The following is an 18,142-nucleotide window of genomic DNA, read 5'->3' as shown; positions in this document are numbered from 1 at the left end:
TCCAAATAAGCTCATATTCTTTTTTTTTTTTTTTAAAGATGACCGGTAAGGGGATCTTAACCCTTGATCAGCACCACACTCTCCTGAGTGAGTCACAGGCCGGCCCCAAATAAGGTCATATTCTGAGTTAACAACGGTCCCTAACTTACAATGGTTAGACTTATGATTTTTTGACTTTACGATCATACAGAAACAGTCCACAATTAGTAGAAGCCATATTTCAAAATTTGACTTTTGATCTTTTCAACACTTTATTATAAAACAGGCTTTGTATTAGGGGATTTTGTACAATTGTCGGATTTCTTCTTTTTTTTTTTTTTAAGGATGACCGGTAAGGGGATCTTAACCCTTGACTTGGTGTTGTCAGCACCACGGTCACCCAAGTGAACCAACCAGCCATCCATATAGAGGATCCGAACCCGGGGCCTTGGTGTTCTCAGCACCACACTCTCCCGAGTGAGCCATGGGCCGACACTCAACTGTAGAATTTCTGAGCACATTTAATGTTGGTTAAGCTAAGCTGTGAAGTTCAGTAGATTAGGTGTATTAAATGTATTTTCCTTTCTTTTTATTTATTTATTTATTTATTTATTTATTTATTTTTGTCCTTTTCGTGACCGGCACTCAGCCAGTGAGTGCACCAGCCAGTCCTATATAGGATCCGAACCCGCGGCGGGAGCGTCGCAGCGCTCCCAGCGCCGCACTCTACCAAGTGCGCCACGGGCTCGGCCCATTTTATTTATTGTTTTTAATTTTTTAATTTTCATTTTCTTTTCCTCTTTTTTTTTTCTTTTTCTTTTTTGGCAGTACAGGGATTGAACCCTTGATCTTGGTGGTATCAGCACCATGCTCTAACCAACTGAACTAAATGGCCAGCCCAAATGCATCTTCAACACAATATTTCTAGATTACAAGAGGTTTATCAGGATGTAACCCATAATAAGTTGAGGAGCATCTGACCTGGGGGTTAGGGCATCAACATATTATTTTTGTCATGGGGAGTGGTGCACAATTCAACCAAAAACAGATATAAGTAAGTCTGTAGCTGGAAGAAACCAATGCCTAGCAAACTTTATCTTTTTTTTTTTTTTGGTGGTTGGCCCATATGGGGATCCAAACCTGTGACCTTGGTGTTATAAGGCTTTGCTTTAACTGACTGAGCTAACCAGCCAGCACAGCCTTTATTTTCTTTGTGTGGTAGAAATGGATGGGAGCTGAGATAGAAGACAAGAGGTAAATCACAAGGAAAGGACTAGCAGACCCAGTTATGATGAGGGACTCAGAAGGACCCTGGTCATTAACACATTTCACAAGTATTAAAAAACAGAGTAGTGGGGTTTCTAGCCCTGGTGTCACCAGACAATTTCGTAACTGCTTGGCAAGAAGTAGGAGAGGCTCTGCAGTGTGGCTGGAATTCAAGAACAGACCTCCTGACTGAGGAGGAAGCTGAGGAGAAGCAATAAATCATCTTTAAAAAAAAAAAAAAGGTAGGGCCGGCCTGTTAACTCTGTTGGTTAGAGTGCAGCCTTATAATACCAAGGTCATGGGTTCGGATTCCACATCACAGTATTGGCCAGTTGCAAAAATAAAAAAGTGATAACACTAAGGTCCAGGGTTCAATCTCTGTACTGGCCAGCCAAAAAAGAGAGAGAGAGAGAGAGAGAGAGAGAGAGAGAGAGGCCTCCTGTCCCTGAGCCAGTTAGCAAAGCCAAGGAGAGCAAGTTTAAAGTCAGAACTCTGGCCTGAGGCCTAGGCAAGGGTCTGGTTCCCTAAACAGGGATGCAAGACAGAAGTCTAGGTGCTAGAACTGGAGCTCAGACCAGAGAAAAAACAAAGCTGACTTGACACTGATCTTTGCACTTTACTGTCTTAAATTCTCCCAGAATGTCCCAAAGTCTAGGTAGGACTTGACTTGACAGTAGGCTAAGAACAGGGAATGAAACAAGCTATTATGCATGTGAAAGAAACCAGTCACCCCACAGAGGCAGTACTTAGAGGCACAGCATCTACTGAGGTCTCACACAAACCTTTGAGACTAAGAGCACCTCTAGGCCATTTTTTTTGTGGGTGTTGGGGGCAGCTAGCCAGTAAGAGGATCCAAACACTTGACCTTGGTTTGTAACACCGTGCTCTGACCAACTGAGCTAACTGGCCAGCTCACCCTCTAGGTTATTTAAAAAGTAAGTCAAAACCAAGTTCTGCTGTAGGTTGATTTGGCTTCTTTTTTCAAAAACGTTTTGCTTAAAGTTCCTATTTTCTGAGACAGGCTAATGCTGATCATGTCATTCCACCACTTAAAAACCTCTGTTTGTTCCTATTGTGGTTATGACAAAAGTGTCATTTAGGGAAGCCAGTTGGTCAGCTTAGGGAGCAACCTCCAAAAATGGCCCTGAATGTGGTGGTCCCCAGTCCACAGGCCCAGAAGTGGCCAGTGTCTTGCAGATACCAAAAACACATTAAATTTTAAAATGAAAAGACCATGCTTACCCATTTATAATAAGAAATATATAAAGAAAAAAACAAAAACAAAACAAAACAAAACAAAAAAAGAAATATACTTGTCAAACAATTTCAGTTGGGATGTAAGTTCTCTGAAGATGGGACTCCAGAGTATTGTGCCTTGCACAGCATAGGCAAAATTCTGAATGTAATTTTTTTTTGAATGGATGGTAAGAAAAGGAAGGGGAAGAGGGCAAGGCAGGAAGGGAGTGAAAAGTAAGAAAGCGAAATTCTCATCACAACTGAAAAGTTCATTCTCCACCTGTAGGAAGGCTATTTGAAGAGCCAAGTTAAAAATCAGAAGATTGCTTAGTGCTTATTCCTCTACTATCATACTCACCTTTGCATCCCCAAGTCTAGCTCCCAGAAGATGCCCTATACAGGTGTGCTGAGTTTACTCATCACTTAAATGTTCATTATCTCAGGATCTTAGACAGGACTTCTTTTCCTGAAATCCAGCAAGGGGGAGTCTTAGTCCACATTTGCTTGATTGTCTACCCCAAAATAATTTTCCCTCCCTCTCTGATGGCAAAGCCACAGTCTTGTTTGGCCTAAGTCAAGCCCAGGTGGCCTTATTCTTGCTGGTCCTTGCCTTAGGAATGGGCATGTGACCTGATGGGATAGGGATGTGAAGGGAAATCTCCCAGAGGGTTTGTAGAAGAAATGCTCTTTGCTCTTAAAATTGGACATAAGGAAATGACAGTCCTTCTTCTTCCACTGGGCATTGTCATGACTGGATGTGAGGCTTGGATGACTACAGCCATCTCGCTATCATCCACAGGATGAACCCAAAATCTGAAGAAAGTCAGAACCAAGAAAATCACACAGAAGCAGACCCAGGGCCCAGACATCTTGAGATGCTCCACTACAGACTTTGTGTTACGGGAAATAACAAATGCCCTTACTGCTTAAACTACTTTGAATTGGGGTTTCTAATGGTGCCACTGAAAGCATGCCAGTACAGCTTGGTTAGTTAAGATGATTATATCATAAAACCCATGGTGAGTAAACTTTTGCAAGACCATTGAGTCACTCTGGTGTTGCAGGTATAGACTGATCTGATTGCCTAATCCCAGGAAGGTTAGACCCTGACCTTAGTCATGAGTACTTTTTTAATACTCTTGGCACTAAGAATTGAGTGGGAGGACCATACATGATCTAGGGGTTTAAACAAAAACATAGTCTTCACTTTCACAAGGAAAGATGTTCAGAGGAACTGCTCTATGATGAGTAGGAGATAAAAATGTGGAAACTGGGACCTGAGTGGGAAAAAATATATATTCATAGTCTTATACCATCTTTTGAGGTTTAGTCTTGTGTTATGAAAGGTGGATTTAGGGTTGAAGTCTTCTGTCTACCGTCCACATCATTAAAAAATTCTTACCCTATTAGAGATGACAGTATAGTGAGGATCAATTATAAAATACTTCCTCCTTCAAATAGAGTTGGCGGTCACAAGATTTGATACAGGACTTTTAGTAAGCATTGAATCTTGGTTGTTTTTAGGCAAAGATTTTCTAGCTCTGACTATTAGAGTGACCATCTGACCACACGTTATGGTGTATAAGTTGTACAGCATGAATGCTATGGTTATTGATTGAAAGCTATTCTATAATGAGACTCAAACTATTTCTATTCATAAAAGGCAGGGTCTCAGCTATAGGACAAATTTTCACTGGGTCAATCACTGCCATCCTACTGAGGGAAAAAGATGTTTCTCTCAAATGGAAAATCTTAACTCAGTAGGAGAGCCCCAGGAGGCGTAAGCATGACTGCTCATTAGAATTAGCTAGGAGCTTTAAAAAATACTGATGATAGACTTTATTTTATTTATTTATTTTTCAATTTCATAAAATTTATTGGGAGCCAAATGTGAAGATCAACCTGGGAAACACTATCTGACAGAGGCAGAGAAGTGCTTCTGATGACAGCCTTTAAACATATGAAAAGATGCTCGACCTCATTTCTATAAGAGAAATGCAAAATAAAACCACTCTGAACATTTTTTACACCTATCAGATGGGCAAGAATCTAAAAGTTGGACATGTAATTTTATGAATATCCAGTTCGCTATTTCTGAGAATATGGAGAATACAATTTCTTGTTCTCCCTGAATTTAGGCTTGTCATGTAACTCATTCTAGCCCATAAAATGTGAGCAAAATTAACGTATTTCCTCTGGCTGAAAGATTTAATAGCTGGTGCTGTTAAAGTATAGAGACTTTCCAGTTCTGTTCCCCAATTCACCTACTGAGGGAGAAGGTCAAGTTTCCATTTGGTATAGCCTCAGGATGGTGAAATTTCCATCAGCCTGGATCGCTGAGTCACTGCACGGAGGAACATTGCCCTTCCCATGTCAGAAATAAACTTTTGTTGTGTTTAAGCCACTGCTGCATAAGCCAAGCCCATTCTGACACACACTGTTGATGAGGGTATGGGGAAACAGACATCCTCTTACATTGCTGCTACAATACAAAATGGTATAATCTCTATGGAGGGCAGCTTGACCATATCTATAGATGTGTATTTATCCTTTAATATACAATGCCATTTCCGGACTTCACCCTACAGAAATACTTGCATACCTAAAAAAAAAGTAAAAAGTTATACACTGTGGCATTGTTTATAACAAGAATTTGGAAATAATTTCAATATCTACCTATGGAGACTAGTTAAACTATGTATATCTTCACAAGGGAATAGTATGTAAATATAAAAACAAACAAGGAAGCTCTCTAAATACTGATATCAAAATAGTTTCAGGATATTCAGATTCCTGTACTGGCTAGCTGCCAAAAAAAAAAAAATCTTGTTTTGGGGTTGGCTGGTCAGCTCACTCAGTTAGAGCATGGTACTGATAACACCAAGGTCAAGGGTTTGGATCTCCTTACTGGCCAGTGGCCAAAAAAAAAAAAAGAAAAGAAAAGAAATAGTTCCAGGATATATTTTTAGATTTTTAAAAAGCAAGATGCAGAAGAGTGGATATGTCTCCTTTAGTGTAAGAAAGAGGGGAAATAGGGGCTGGCCAGTTAGCTCAGTTTGTTTGGTACACGTTCTGTCAGCATTGAGAATCACTGCTTTTGCCTCAGTCCCAGATGAAACAAGGCATAAGAGAGGTAGTTTTTGTGTTGTGGGAGTAGGTAGTATTTGACCTTTTCTCTGTGTTCTAGAACTCTGATGGCTCAAGCCACCCCTTATGGCTGGAATACCGTAACTAGACGAGAGAGCTCCATCTGGGACAGAGGTTGACAGTGCAGTGGGATGTTACCATGGATCATGTGCCAGGCTGTCTGGAGCTTAATACCATGAAATAGAGAACTGGGCCACACAGAGAGATGGAGTAAGATGTAAACCAATACAGAATTTATTTACCATGGGTGAGTGGTTATCATCAGAGGACTTTTTCAGGGAAGAGGTCAATTAGAAGTTGTGGCAGTGACCCTAAAAAACCCTGGGTCCAGGCCAGCCCGTGACTCACTCGGGAGAGTGTGGTGCTGATAACACCAAGGCCACGGGTTCGGATCCCATACAGGGATGGCCGGTTAGCTCACTGGGTGAGCACGGTGCTGACAACACCAAGTCAAGGGTTAAGATCTCCTTACCGGTCATCTTTAAAAAAAAAAAAAAAAAAAACCCTGGGTCCACTAGGAGCAGCACAAAAGGCACACATTCAGTACGAAAGACTTTTGGTCTAAAGTTGGCAAACGAGGGCTGGCCAGTTAGATCAGTTGGTTAGACCCCAGCCTTGTAACGTCAAGGGTTCAGATCTCCTTATTGGCCAGCAGCCAAAATAAATAAATAATTAAAGTTGACAACAATGGCCCACGGGCCAAATCTATTCCACCAACTCTTTTTGTTTGCTTGCATGCAAACAGTGGTTTTTATATCGATAAATGATGGGGGGAAATAATCAAAAGAATATTTGGGACGTGAATATGTGAAATCCAAATTTCAGGGTTTGTAAATAAAGTTTTATTGGAATAAAGCTATACCTACACCCACTGGGATAAATTCACATTGCCTATGGCTGCTTTCCCACTACAAGGCAGAGTTGGGTGGTTAAAATTACAGTGATGCAGTTCTTTTTTTTTTTTTTTTTTTTTAAAAGATGACCGGTGAGGGGATCTTAACCCTTGACTTGGTGTTGTCAGCACCACGCTCAGCCAGTGAGCCAACCAGCCATCCCTATATAGGGATCCGAACCCGTGGCCTTGGTGTTATCAGCACCGCACTCTCCCGAGTGAGCCACGGGCCGGCCCTTATAGTGATGCAGTTCTAACAACAGTGTTTCAAATGCCACATGTTGTTGCCCTACCACAGCATTTTATATTACTTTTTAAAATTGCCAGTGCACATCTATTGTATCAAAAGAAAAGTGGACTTTGAATGCCACACTTTCTTTCTTTCTTTTTTTTTTTTTTTTTTTTGGCAGCTGGCCAGTACAGGGATTAAATCCTAGACCTTGGTGTTATCAGTACTATGGTCAAACCAACTGAGCTAAGCCCCAAATGCCACACTTTCAAGACAAAGTGGAGTGTAGACTATTTTGCTATTTAAAAGGATGGCAAAGCATTGTCTTTACTGTGTAATGGCACTATATATGTGCTAAAAGAATACAATATATGTCAACTTAGACTAAGCAGTCATCACAGTATTTCCAAATTATAGGAAAGCAACAGTCATAAAGATTGGAAAATTTCAAATGGAATATCAAATGGAAAAGACTTGAGGTCATTGGGAGAACCATCAATAGTAAATTGAAAAACAAAAGAAATGATTTTGAGTGATTTTCCTTGTTTATTGATTAGTTGATAGATGTTGCCAACACTGTTTAGGTGCTGTTTTTTATTTGAGGTGTCAATGCTGAGTTTGAAGTCACTGAAGAATAAGCCTCTTTTCTTTCTTTTGTTTTTTGTAACCCTCTCCCCTCCTTTTTTTGTAAGAATAAGCCTCTCTGAATAGTTTGCATGGAACAACTATCAGCAAGAATATATATATTCAAAGAAGTTGAGAAAACACTAATTCAATATAACCTGAAGTGGAATCTGCTAAGATGTGTTAAAATTGATGGTGGTAAAATGTATGAAACAGAAAGAGGCTTAGTTAAACAAATTTATAAAACTCTAGAAGATGTAAGGTGTTTAGAGCCTATGGTTATTCATTAAATTATCCATCTGGGGCCGGCCCGTGGCTCACTCGGGAGAGTGCGGTGCTGATAACACCAAGGCCCCGGGTTCGGATCCCATATACGGATGGCCGGTTCGCTCACTGGCTGAGCGTGGTGCTGACAACACCAAGTCAAGGGTTAAGATCCCCTTACCGGTCATCTTTTAAAAAAATAAATAAATAAATAAATTATCCATCTGGAACTGATCTTCAAAAAATATTTTAATCTTGTGTTATTGAACTAGAAGTGTCAACAGTAAACTTCATTTGCTCTTGTATTTAACCATCATCAGGTCTGTGAATTTTTGTGAGAAACAGAAGTTGAGGGCCAGCCCATGGCTCACTCGGGAGAGTGTGGTGCTGATAACACCAAGGCCCTGGGTTTGGATCCCATATAGGGATGGCCAGTTAGCTCACTTGGGAGAGCATGGTGCTGACAACAACAAGTCAAGGGTTAAGATCCTCTTACCGGTCATCTTTAAAAAAAAAAAAAAAAAAGAAATGGAAGTTGAATATCCTGACTTGAGGCAGCCTGTGGCTCACTTGGGAGAGTGTAGTGCTGATAACACCAAGGCCATGGGTTCAGATCTCTAGATAGGGATGGCCGGTTAGCTCACTTGGTAGAGGGTGGTGCTGACAACACCAAGTCAAGGGTTAAGACCCCTTGCCAGTCATTTTTATTTATTTATTTATTTTTTAAAAGATGACCGGTAAGGGGATCTCAACCCTTGGCTTGGTGTTGTCAGCACCACGCTCACCAAATGAGCGAACCGGCCATCCCTATATGGGATCCGAACCCGCCATCCCTATATGGGATCCGAACCCGTGGCCGTGGTGTTATCAGCACCGCATTCTGCCAAGTGAGCCACGGGCCAGCCCCTGCCAGTCATCTTAAAAAAAAAAAAAAAAAATCCTGATTTGTCCTACCGCACAGCATTTCAACAGCTCAGCAGTGATAAGGTTTTATTGAGTTTTCTGGGTTTTTATAGCTCAGGGCCAAGAATGAAATTTTTTAGAACAGAGAAGAATTGTACTAAATAAACCATTATCACCAAATAATTAATAGCTTTGGAAATAAGCTTTTGCTACAGACTTGATAATATTTCTTAATGAATTCAACCTAAAATTATAGGAGAAAGCAGTGCTTATATGCAAAAGTATACTGTAGCACAGTCATTTCAATAATTCCATTAGTAACATTGTCTTGAATCATAAGTGATGTTAAGCTGCTTTAAACACTTCTTGTGCTGTCCAAAGTTAAAACAAGAAGCAAGATCTCCATTCCCATATAGATTTGCAGCAAATATATCAGCTCAAGCCACAGTTGCAGAGGCATTTTTTGGATCTTGATGCCAAGTGCCCTGGAAATTCCCATATTTCAAAATCAATTTAATTGTACGATTGAGTAGCTTCCACCTAACCTTCAATTGAAGGTGATTAATCTGCAATAATATGCTAAAAGGCAAATATCAAGAGAAGAATCTAATAGATTCTATACATGCCTTCCAATAATTAATATGCTCATTTAAAATCATATGCTTATAGCCTGATATCGGTATTGGCAGTGCCATCAAGGTGAAAGAAATTTTCAAAGAAGAAATATGTAAAATCTCATTACAGATCAGCATTAATAGCTCCGCATTTAATAGGGAACACTGACTTCGAACCCCAATTAAGCAGAATGTTATCCTAAATAAAAGAATTCCATTAGTAAAACAAAAAGGTTATACTTAATTATTAATATATTTTGAATTTAATCAATAAAAAATTCGTAGAAAAATGTTTTTTCTCATTATACAAGTACCTACATGATATCCTTGATTTGTCTCTTGGCCTGCAAAGCTTAACATATTTACTACCTAGCTCTTTATAGTAAAAATTTGTTGACCTCTCGTCCAGAGAGTTGCATAGAACTGGCTTCTTTGAGATAAATGTGAGGGGGAATCACCCTGCTCACAACTTTACTAATGACACTCTAGAGTGTTCTGAAATTGAGGAGAAACAAGAGAATTTGCCTTTCAGCCCAGAAGTAGCTAAGTGATAAGAAAGTGGACATAACAAAGAGATGACATAATAATTAAAACTATGTTAGAAAATGGCAAGGGGAATATGACCACACTTTAAAACACTTGGGCAAAGTAGGCTAGTGCTTTCTATAGTGGTCAACAAAGCTTCTGGATATGACAACTAAGCTTAATTCAGAGATATCACTCTATGAAAGTGATTGTTAAGTTGATATTTCAAATAGTTTGGCATGGAAAATTATAATGGGGATATAAACATTATACATATTGTAGTAGCAAAGTAATAGGAGGGAAAAAAGAAAATCATCAATGAGGTTCTTTTTTGTTTTAGAAAGATAAACTTAGAAATATAGATGAAACATGGGGGAACAGTGACTGAAAAGAACTGAGGAAAGAAAATTTATTGCCTAGGAGGCAAAGAACTCAAAGATTTCGGTTAGTAAATGCAGTAGAAACAAAACAGTTCAACCAGTCCTGTAGAGAGGATTAAGGACTGCTGATCTTATCAAGTCACTAAAGTAAACACATCATGTAATTCCATATCTACATTGTCACACCTCTTCTCCTCTTAACATCCATGCTGGAAAAGAATCAAGGGCAGCAGGAAGGCACAGAAGATTATTCTGGTGCCTTCAGTAAGACAGCAATCTAGAAAGTCTGCCTGACCTTAAACATCACCCAAAATTAGGTCTGCCCAGGTAAGGGAGAACAAAAGTCAATAGTGGGTCCCAAGGGCTGGCCCATGGCTCACTCGGGAGAGTGTGGTGTTGATAACAACAAAGCCACAGGTTTGGATCCCTATATAGGGATGACCAGTTGGCTCACTGGGTGAGCGTGGTGCTGACAACACCAAGTCAAGAGTTGAGATCCCCTTACCGGTCATCTTTTAAAAATAAAAAAAAATAAATAAATAAAGATGACCGGTAAGGGGATCTCAACCCTTGGCTTGGTGCTGTCAGCACCACACTCTCCTGAGTGAGAGTGAGCCACGGGCTGGCCCTACCGGTCATCTTAAAAAAAAAAAAATAGTGGGTCCCAAAATTGTGGCGTCTGTGCAGAGGCAGCATCAGGGGTAGGAAGTAAGGAATCCAGGCAAGTTGTTCAAAATGCCTTATCAGTCCTTGGAGTCTAGATTGTAATTATAGTAGAAGACGAGAGTTTAAGGTTAATACCACCTGGAAACAGTGGGAATAAACAAGCTAAGGTGGAATCACACCTGTACGTTACAGCCCTTTTTTATGCTTCCTTGCTGTTTCCTCACTTCCAAAAAAAAGTGAGTGAGGATAACATTTTTGTTATCTCTTTTAGGAACATTTTTTTGGAAAGTTTTTTTTTTTTTTTTTAAAGCACTTGTCTCCCCTGTGCTAATGAAGAAAAAGAAAGTATTTTCTAGAAATTTTATTATGAAAAATTCCAAACATAAATACAAAAGTAGAATAGTATAATTAACTCCCTACACATCCCACCTATCTTTGATAATTATCAACAACACACGGCCATTCTTATTTCATCTTTATCTAACCCACACCTTATCCTCTCTATACTATTTTGAAGTAAGAGGAAACAGGTATTTTGGCCCATCTTTAAGAGGAAAATACAAATATATATATTCTTTGGTGTCTGGCTGGTAACAGGGATCTAACTCTGGAGCATGGTGTTATCAACATCATGTTCTAACCAACTGAGCTAAGTGGCCAGACTGAATAAAGGTTGTTTTTGTTTATTTATTTATGCACTTTTTGGCTGGGCATAAAGGGGATCTAAACCCTTGACTTTGGTATTATAATGCTGTGCTCTAACCAACTGAGGAGGAATTTTTAGTGGGGAACCTGGCACTTTAGAAGCAGAATGGTGGTGGCATCTGAAATCCAAACTGGGGGACAAATCCAACCATCCTATTCCAGGACTGATATTCCTTTCTGGTATCAGAATTTACTTTGGAGGGCCTCAGTTTCCCTATCTGCAAAACAAAGAGATGGACTAAATCTTGGTCATGTTATAGTGAAATATGGGACTCTGACTTCAAATCAATAGACCTGGCTTAGGGGCCGGCCATGGCTCATTCGGGAGAGTGTGGTGCTGACAACACCAAGGCCACAGGTTCGGATCCCATATAGGGATGGCCGGTTAGCTCACTGGGTGAGCGTGGTGCTGACAACACCAAGCCAAGGGTTAAGATCCCCTTACGGTCATCTTTAAAAAAAAAAAAAAAAGAAACAACAAAACAATAGACCTGGCTTAAGCGTGCCACACCTGCCTCTTGCAAATTATATAACTTAGAACAAATCACTTAACCTCTCACAGCCTCTGGATCACCTATAAAAGGGATATTTCCTAGGACTTTGGTTGGATTAAGAAAAATAATGGATTGTATGAAGTTCTGTGAATTGAAAAGCATAATATGTTAGGTGTTGAGTTGAGCCTGTATATTAGGAAAACAGTGATATTATTTACAGAAAAAGGGAAATTGAAAGGCAAAGTTTAATCCAAATGGAAGATTAAACAAAGAGGGAGATATGGGGTTAATAAACCTTAGTTCCAAATATATATTTTAAATACATTTATTATGTTAATAACAAAACAATTACAGTCTTCCTTACCTTCTCTAAAAAAAAAATACATATATATATATATATTTTTAAAGATGACCAGTAAGGGGATCTCAACCCTTGGCTTGGTGTTGTCAGCACCAAGCTCAGCCAGTGAGCCAACTGGCCATCCCTATATAGGGTCCGAACCCATGGCCTTGGTGTTATCAGCACCACACTCTCCCAAGGGAGCCACAGGCCAGCCCTCTAAAATAAATTTTCACTTTTCTCCGCTTTCTTCCCACCTTTTCCACCTACATTCAAAAACCACTTATTAACTATGTGCTGGGCACTGTGCTAGGCACTGGGAATACAAAAAATAATACTATAAAACCAAAAAACAAACAAAATACTACAGTCTGTCCCAAGATGCTCAGATTAGGAAGCGAGAGATACTTATAAACAATTACAATAGAAAGTGATAAGAATTAATTCAAACTGTTACCACTGTGTCTGCACAGTAATCATCGGGTGTGGTCAGTTTTTGTTCTGCTTTTAGAATATACCTGTTTGGGGCTGGCCTATTAGCTCACTTGGGAGAGTGGTGCTGGTTACACCAAGATCATCCCTGTACTGGCCAGCCGCAAAAAAAAAAGAAAAAAGAAAATCAAATGCAGATTTTTGTCCCCACCCTCACTCACTCACTGAGAGATCTGCTCACCATTTTAAGCTAAGGAGGTAAAGGCCCAGGGAGAGAATGAATAATAATAATGGAAAACTCTTAGGGCCGCCCCGTGGCTCACTTGGGAGAGTGTGGTGCTGACAATACCAAGTCAAGGGTTAAGATCCCCTTACTGGTCATCTTTTATTTAAAAAAAAAGCAAAACTCTTATATGATGTTTAATAATATGTGCTAGGCACTATTCTAAGCACATTACATTTATTAGCTTGTTTAATACACTTAGTTCTACCTAGGAGGCAAGTGCTATTATTATCCCCATCATACAGATGAGGCGCAGAATGATTAAGTACCTGGTCCAAGGTCGCCCAACTAGTCAGCTAGTCAATCAGCTAGCTAGAATTCAACCCAAGCAGTCAGCTTAAAATTCTATACTATTCAGACTGTACCTGAGACTACAACTAATACCACATGAAAACATCTTTGGGGAAGAAGAAAACCTGCCTATGCTGAGTCACAAAAGAAAACAGACCTTGACATTTCCCCTTCAGTTCACCCTAGCATGGACATCACCTATCACCCCACAATCTAGGATATGTTCAACCTGTGAGGTGCAAACTGCTAAACTGAAATTCCACTGGTGGAGGGATCTAAGTATGGTTTGCTCTTTCTGCCTGCTTCTCCCTTTTTGGACATACTTTCTTGTCTGTCAGTTCTGGGGGTGTTGCTACCAATAACTGCGCACCACTAACCTGGTGATTTTTTTCAATAGCCATTCATTCAAAAAATATTTGAGGGCCGGCCAGTGGCTCACTTGGGAGAGTGTGGTGCTGATAACACCAAGGACCCGGGTTCGGATCCCATGTAGGGATGGCTGGTTAGCTCAATGGATGAGCATGATGCTGACAACACCAAGTCAAGGGTTAAGATCCCCTTACCGGTGGTAATCTTTAAAAAAAAAAAAAAAAAAAAATATATATATATATATATATATATACATATACATATATATATATTTGGAGCATCAAGTTAGGGCCAAACGTTGTGCAAGGCAGACAAGATCTCTGCTCTTAAAATTTACTGGGGGGGGGGGGCGGAGGGTTATTGACTCTAGTGAGAAGAAATAGGCTAGGAGGGCATTAGAAGAGCATGGTTGGAGCTGGGTAAGCAAGGGGGAATGCGAGATTAACTCAGAGAAGTAGGCAGAATCCGGAGCAGGTGAAGCCTTCAGGCCACGCCCGAGAGGCGTTTGTATTTTACTTCAATTCAGAGCAATTCAGAGTCCGTGATGGCCAGAGTACCCCTGGCTGCAGACTTCCTACACTACTTAATCCTGCCAATCCAACCTTCATATCCCGATTTGTACCAGTCGGGTGACCTAGCCACCCTGGGTCCCTTTGCCTATCAGGCTACCTCGTGCCTGCGTCATCCAGTCACCTATCTGGTGGTCACTGCAGCCCCCGGGGTCATCCCCTTCCTGAGCTACCTAGGCCCATCGGGGCCTGTCAGCCTTTGAGTCTACCCTGGGCCTCTTGGCCGGCCAGGTCACCTCAGTGCCACGCCTCCCTGGCCTGCGATGCGCGGCCTGCTGGTTACTCTTTGTTCCCAGAGGCAGGTTTTCGAAACGCCGCTCCCTCTCGGCTCCAGCTGTTTTCCTGCCAACGCTGGGAGACCCGGCGACGGCAGCGCCCCCGGCGGCGCACCGCGGCTCAGGAAGGGAGTGCCAGCTGCCACCGCCTCCTCAGCCTCCTCCTAGAACGCGGGAGCGGGCGGGAGCGGCGCACGCCCCTACCGTCGTGACCACGCTCCTGACTGGCTGCTCAGAGTGACGTCACGGGGAGGGCCCCGGCGGCCGCGGGGAGTCGGAGCCCTGCGCGTGCGCAAACGGAGCGCGCTGAGCGGAGGGGGAGGTGGCCGGCTGCTTCTCCCGCGTCCGCCATTTTGTTGCTGTGGCTATTGGGAACTGGCTGGGCAAAATCGTCCCAGAGGCGCAACACTTCTTGGATCCGGTGCTTCGTGTGACGGCGAGAGTCGGTGCAGGCCCGTGGGACTGCGGAGCCGGCGCGTTCCAGGCCGGGAGTCACTGGAGGCACCCCCGGTACTCCAGACAGCCCGAAAGCCCCGGGGCGGCCACCGCTGCGGCCCGGCGTCGCCCGCCCCGACCCCTGGGCTCTGCCCCGCATCCCCGGGCCGGCTCTCTCTGTGAGGCGGCTCCGGAGCAAGGGGGCGGCGGCGAAGGATGCTGCGGGCCCAGAGCTGAGAGGAAGGTGCTGGCCCGGCCCTCTAAGCGCGCACTGAGGTGTACCTAGAGGCCCTTTTTCGGCCCCACAGCAGTCTGACGGGCAAAGGCTTCCAGAGCAGGCGAGAGCAGTCGCTGCTCCACCACGGCATCATGTCCTCTGCCAGGTTCGACTCTTCAGACCGCTCCTCCTGGTACATGGGGCCGGTGTCTCGCCAGGAGGCGCAGACCCGGCTCCAGGGCCAGCGCCACGGCGTGTTCCTAGTCCGTGACTCTTCCACCTGCCCCGGGGACTATGTGCTGTCGGTGTCCGAGAACTCGCGGGTCTCCCACTACATCATCAACTCGCTGCCCAACCGCCGTTTTAAGATCGGGGACCAGGAGTTTGACCATTTGCCGGCCCTGCTGGAGTTCTACAAGATCCACTACCTGGACACCACCACCCTAATCGAGCCCGCGCCCAGGTACTCGAGCGCCCGCCCTTTGCGGGTGCGCAACCACCCTGACCGCGAAGGAGGGTCCAGAATGGGGTCGGTCGCTGTCTTGGGGCGGGGGGAGATGTTGGACCCATTTCTCCCCATTCTGAACCAAATTATTTTTCAGAAGGCGTTCCGAACGGGAGGCTAGTGTCAGGATCTGGGTCACTGGATGAGAGGATTCCTTTTAAATATGTTTAACGGTGGTCGCATAGTTCAAAATGTAGGCTTTTTGCTTTTCGTCACCTATCAGGGCTATAGTACTAATACAGGGTTTTGTCGTTGTTTTTTTTTTTCTGAAAAAAACCTTTCTTGGACCATAGACTTCTTTGAGAATCTGAAGATAGCCGTGGCATGCCCCCCTCACCCCGAAAATGCACGTACACACCAGTTTGCGCACAATTCAAGGTTCTTGGACTCCCTGCAGTTTTCTGAACTGCAGGTTAAGAACTCCTGGATTGCAGCCTTTGGAACAGTCGCCAAATGAGAATGTTTTAGCCGTTAGAAACAAAAACCTTTAACTGTGAAATATTACAATTGTATGTTGATACTCTGTTGTCAAGTTTGAAGCTGGACAGACACCTTCTCTTTTACAATACATTAATTACAAAGATTACAGTACAGTAATTACAAAGAAAAGAGAAGGTGCATTGGCTTTGACGAGGATATTTTTTGGAAAATTTATATTTCCCCCAAGGGGGACCATTAATAAACTAGAGATTACTTTGGTTAATTTCCAAGGTGGAATAAGGCTAAAATGTTACTAAGGAGAATTAATTCCTTTTTTTTTTTTTTTTTTGCTTTCCCTAAGAGGATCTGAACCCTTGACCTTGCTGTTATCAGCACCATGCTCTAACCAAGTGAGCTAACCCTCTAGCCAGCCCTCTAAGGAAAATTTTTGAATGACACTTATTTCTATCTTATTTCAATTTCAAACATAGTTTTTTTGTATTAAGTCTAATGACTTACTGTCTTTTTAAAAGTCTAGAACCCAGTGACACTGATCATCAAGCATTCTCTTTTCCAAGTAAAATGCATTATTTTATTTGATTATTTGCTTTAATTTGCCTTAATAAGTATTTTATCAGTGGTTTCTTTTGTTCAAATTATGCCAAATTTGAATTGAAAAGTTGCCTAGAATTTTTAATATAAAAGGTAGTTTACAGGCCGGCCCGTGGCTCACTTGGGAGAGTGTGGTGCTGATAACACGAAGGCCCGGGGTTCGGATCCCATATAGGGATGGCCGGTTAGCTCACTGGGTGAGCATGGTGCTGACAACACCAAGTCAAGGGTTAAGATCCCCTTACCAGCCATCTTTTAAAAAAAAAAAAAAAAAAAAAGGTAGTTTACTACCCTCGTTTGCTTCTTAAACATGTATTTAAAATTGGGTGTTGATGTAGATTTTTCAGGGTGATGTTTCTTACTTTATAGATTTGCTGACAAGGTCTTACTCTGAACTTTAAAAGCTATTATAATTAATTAAGGACACCAAGTGGATGCATAAGTGTTGCGTCTGTGGAATAGAAATGGAAAAGAAACAAAATCGTGACAGTATAATGACTATAAGATTAACTACTGAACTAAATGGACTTGAAAAATGGGGAGAAAGTGATTATAAATCAAGTGTTGTATAATAAAGACCAAGGCATCAAAGAATCTGATTGGTGAAACCTGCAAGTCCTAACAGATGCTGGTGGTTGCCGTCAACTTTGAGCACAATATAATTCCAATTTAAAGTATTGGAAAGAATCGTAGAACTCACTATAATGGGATTTGTAATGCTTAAATAAATTACATCTCTAATTTGTGAAAGTGAATTATATAATTAATTTCAGGCATTTATTAAGCCATGCTGTGTACAAGGCATGTGCTTACATTGAGGTCACAGTTACTATAATACAGCTGTTTCAAAAGTGTACGTCAGTGGCTTGATCCCCTTCTAGAGGGAGGAAAAGAAGTATGCTGCGGTGGCTCCTCACTGTCCACAAAACCGATTCCTGGTTTTCCATATATGTGTCTTGTCAGATACCAAACGTAATTTTCTCTTTGTCTGCCCCCTCTCATCCTTCCTTCACTGCAATTTGCTGGGTTGCTTCCTTATTCCCTGGTAGCGATCCTTACCAACTCATAGTGTTGTACCTTTGCTGAGGCTGTTGACTCTTCATTAGATCGCCTAACTCCACCACCTACTTAAATCCTACCTGTTGTTTTAGTTCCCTTACAAATAACTGGGCTTTTCCCTGACCCTTCTCCTCACATTCAGCTTTAATGGTTTCTCCTTCTTTGTGCCCTCTGCTTCAGGCATATTGCTGTAATTTAGTTTTTTATTTTCCTTGGTGTATCACGGGTGATCACAATGCTGGTTGAATTGGATCCTGGCTGGATTTACCTTGTTATACTGAATCTTTTTTTTTTTTTTTAAGATGACCGGTAAGAGGATCTCAACCCTTGGCTTGGTGTTGTCAGTACCACGCTCAGCCAGTGAGCCAACCGGCCATCCCTATATAGGATCCAAACCCGTGGTCTTGGTGC

The 18,142-nt window shown here is 42.0% G+C and overlaps 1 protein-coding gene across 1 annotated transcript in view; it reads left to right on the top strand.

Annotated features, from left to right (window-relative positions):
* The first annotated feature begins 14,799 nt into the window (after positions 1 to 14,799).
* CRKL (CRK like proto-oncogene, adaptor protein) overlaps positions 14,800 to 18,142 on the top strand; it is a 30,935-nt gene continuing 27,592 nt past the window's right edge. Inside the window, exon 1 of the mRNA XM_063086779.1 lies at positions 14,800 to 15,598. Coding sequence (XP_062942849.1) covers positions 15,288 to 15,598 — 311 coding nt within the window. The 5' untranslated portion in view covers positions 14,800 to 15,287. The remainder of the gene's footprint in view (positions 15,599 to 18,142) is intronic.

This window comes from Cynocephalus volans, chromosome 2 (assembly GCF_027409185.1).
Source record: "Cynocephalus volans isolate mCynVol1 chromosome 2, mCynVol1.pri, whole genome shotgun sequence".
In the NCBI taxonomy this organism is placed as follows: domain Eukaryota; kingdom Metazoa; phylum Chordata; class Mammalia; order Dermoptera; family Cynocephalidae; genus Cynocephalus; species Cynocephalus volans.
The sequence above is the reverse complement of the archived record's forward strand: the minus strand, read 5'-3'. Positions and strand labels throughout refer to the sequence as shown.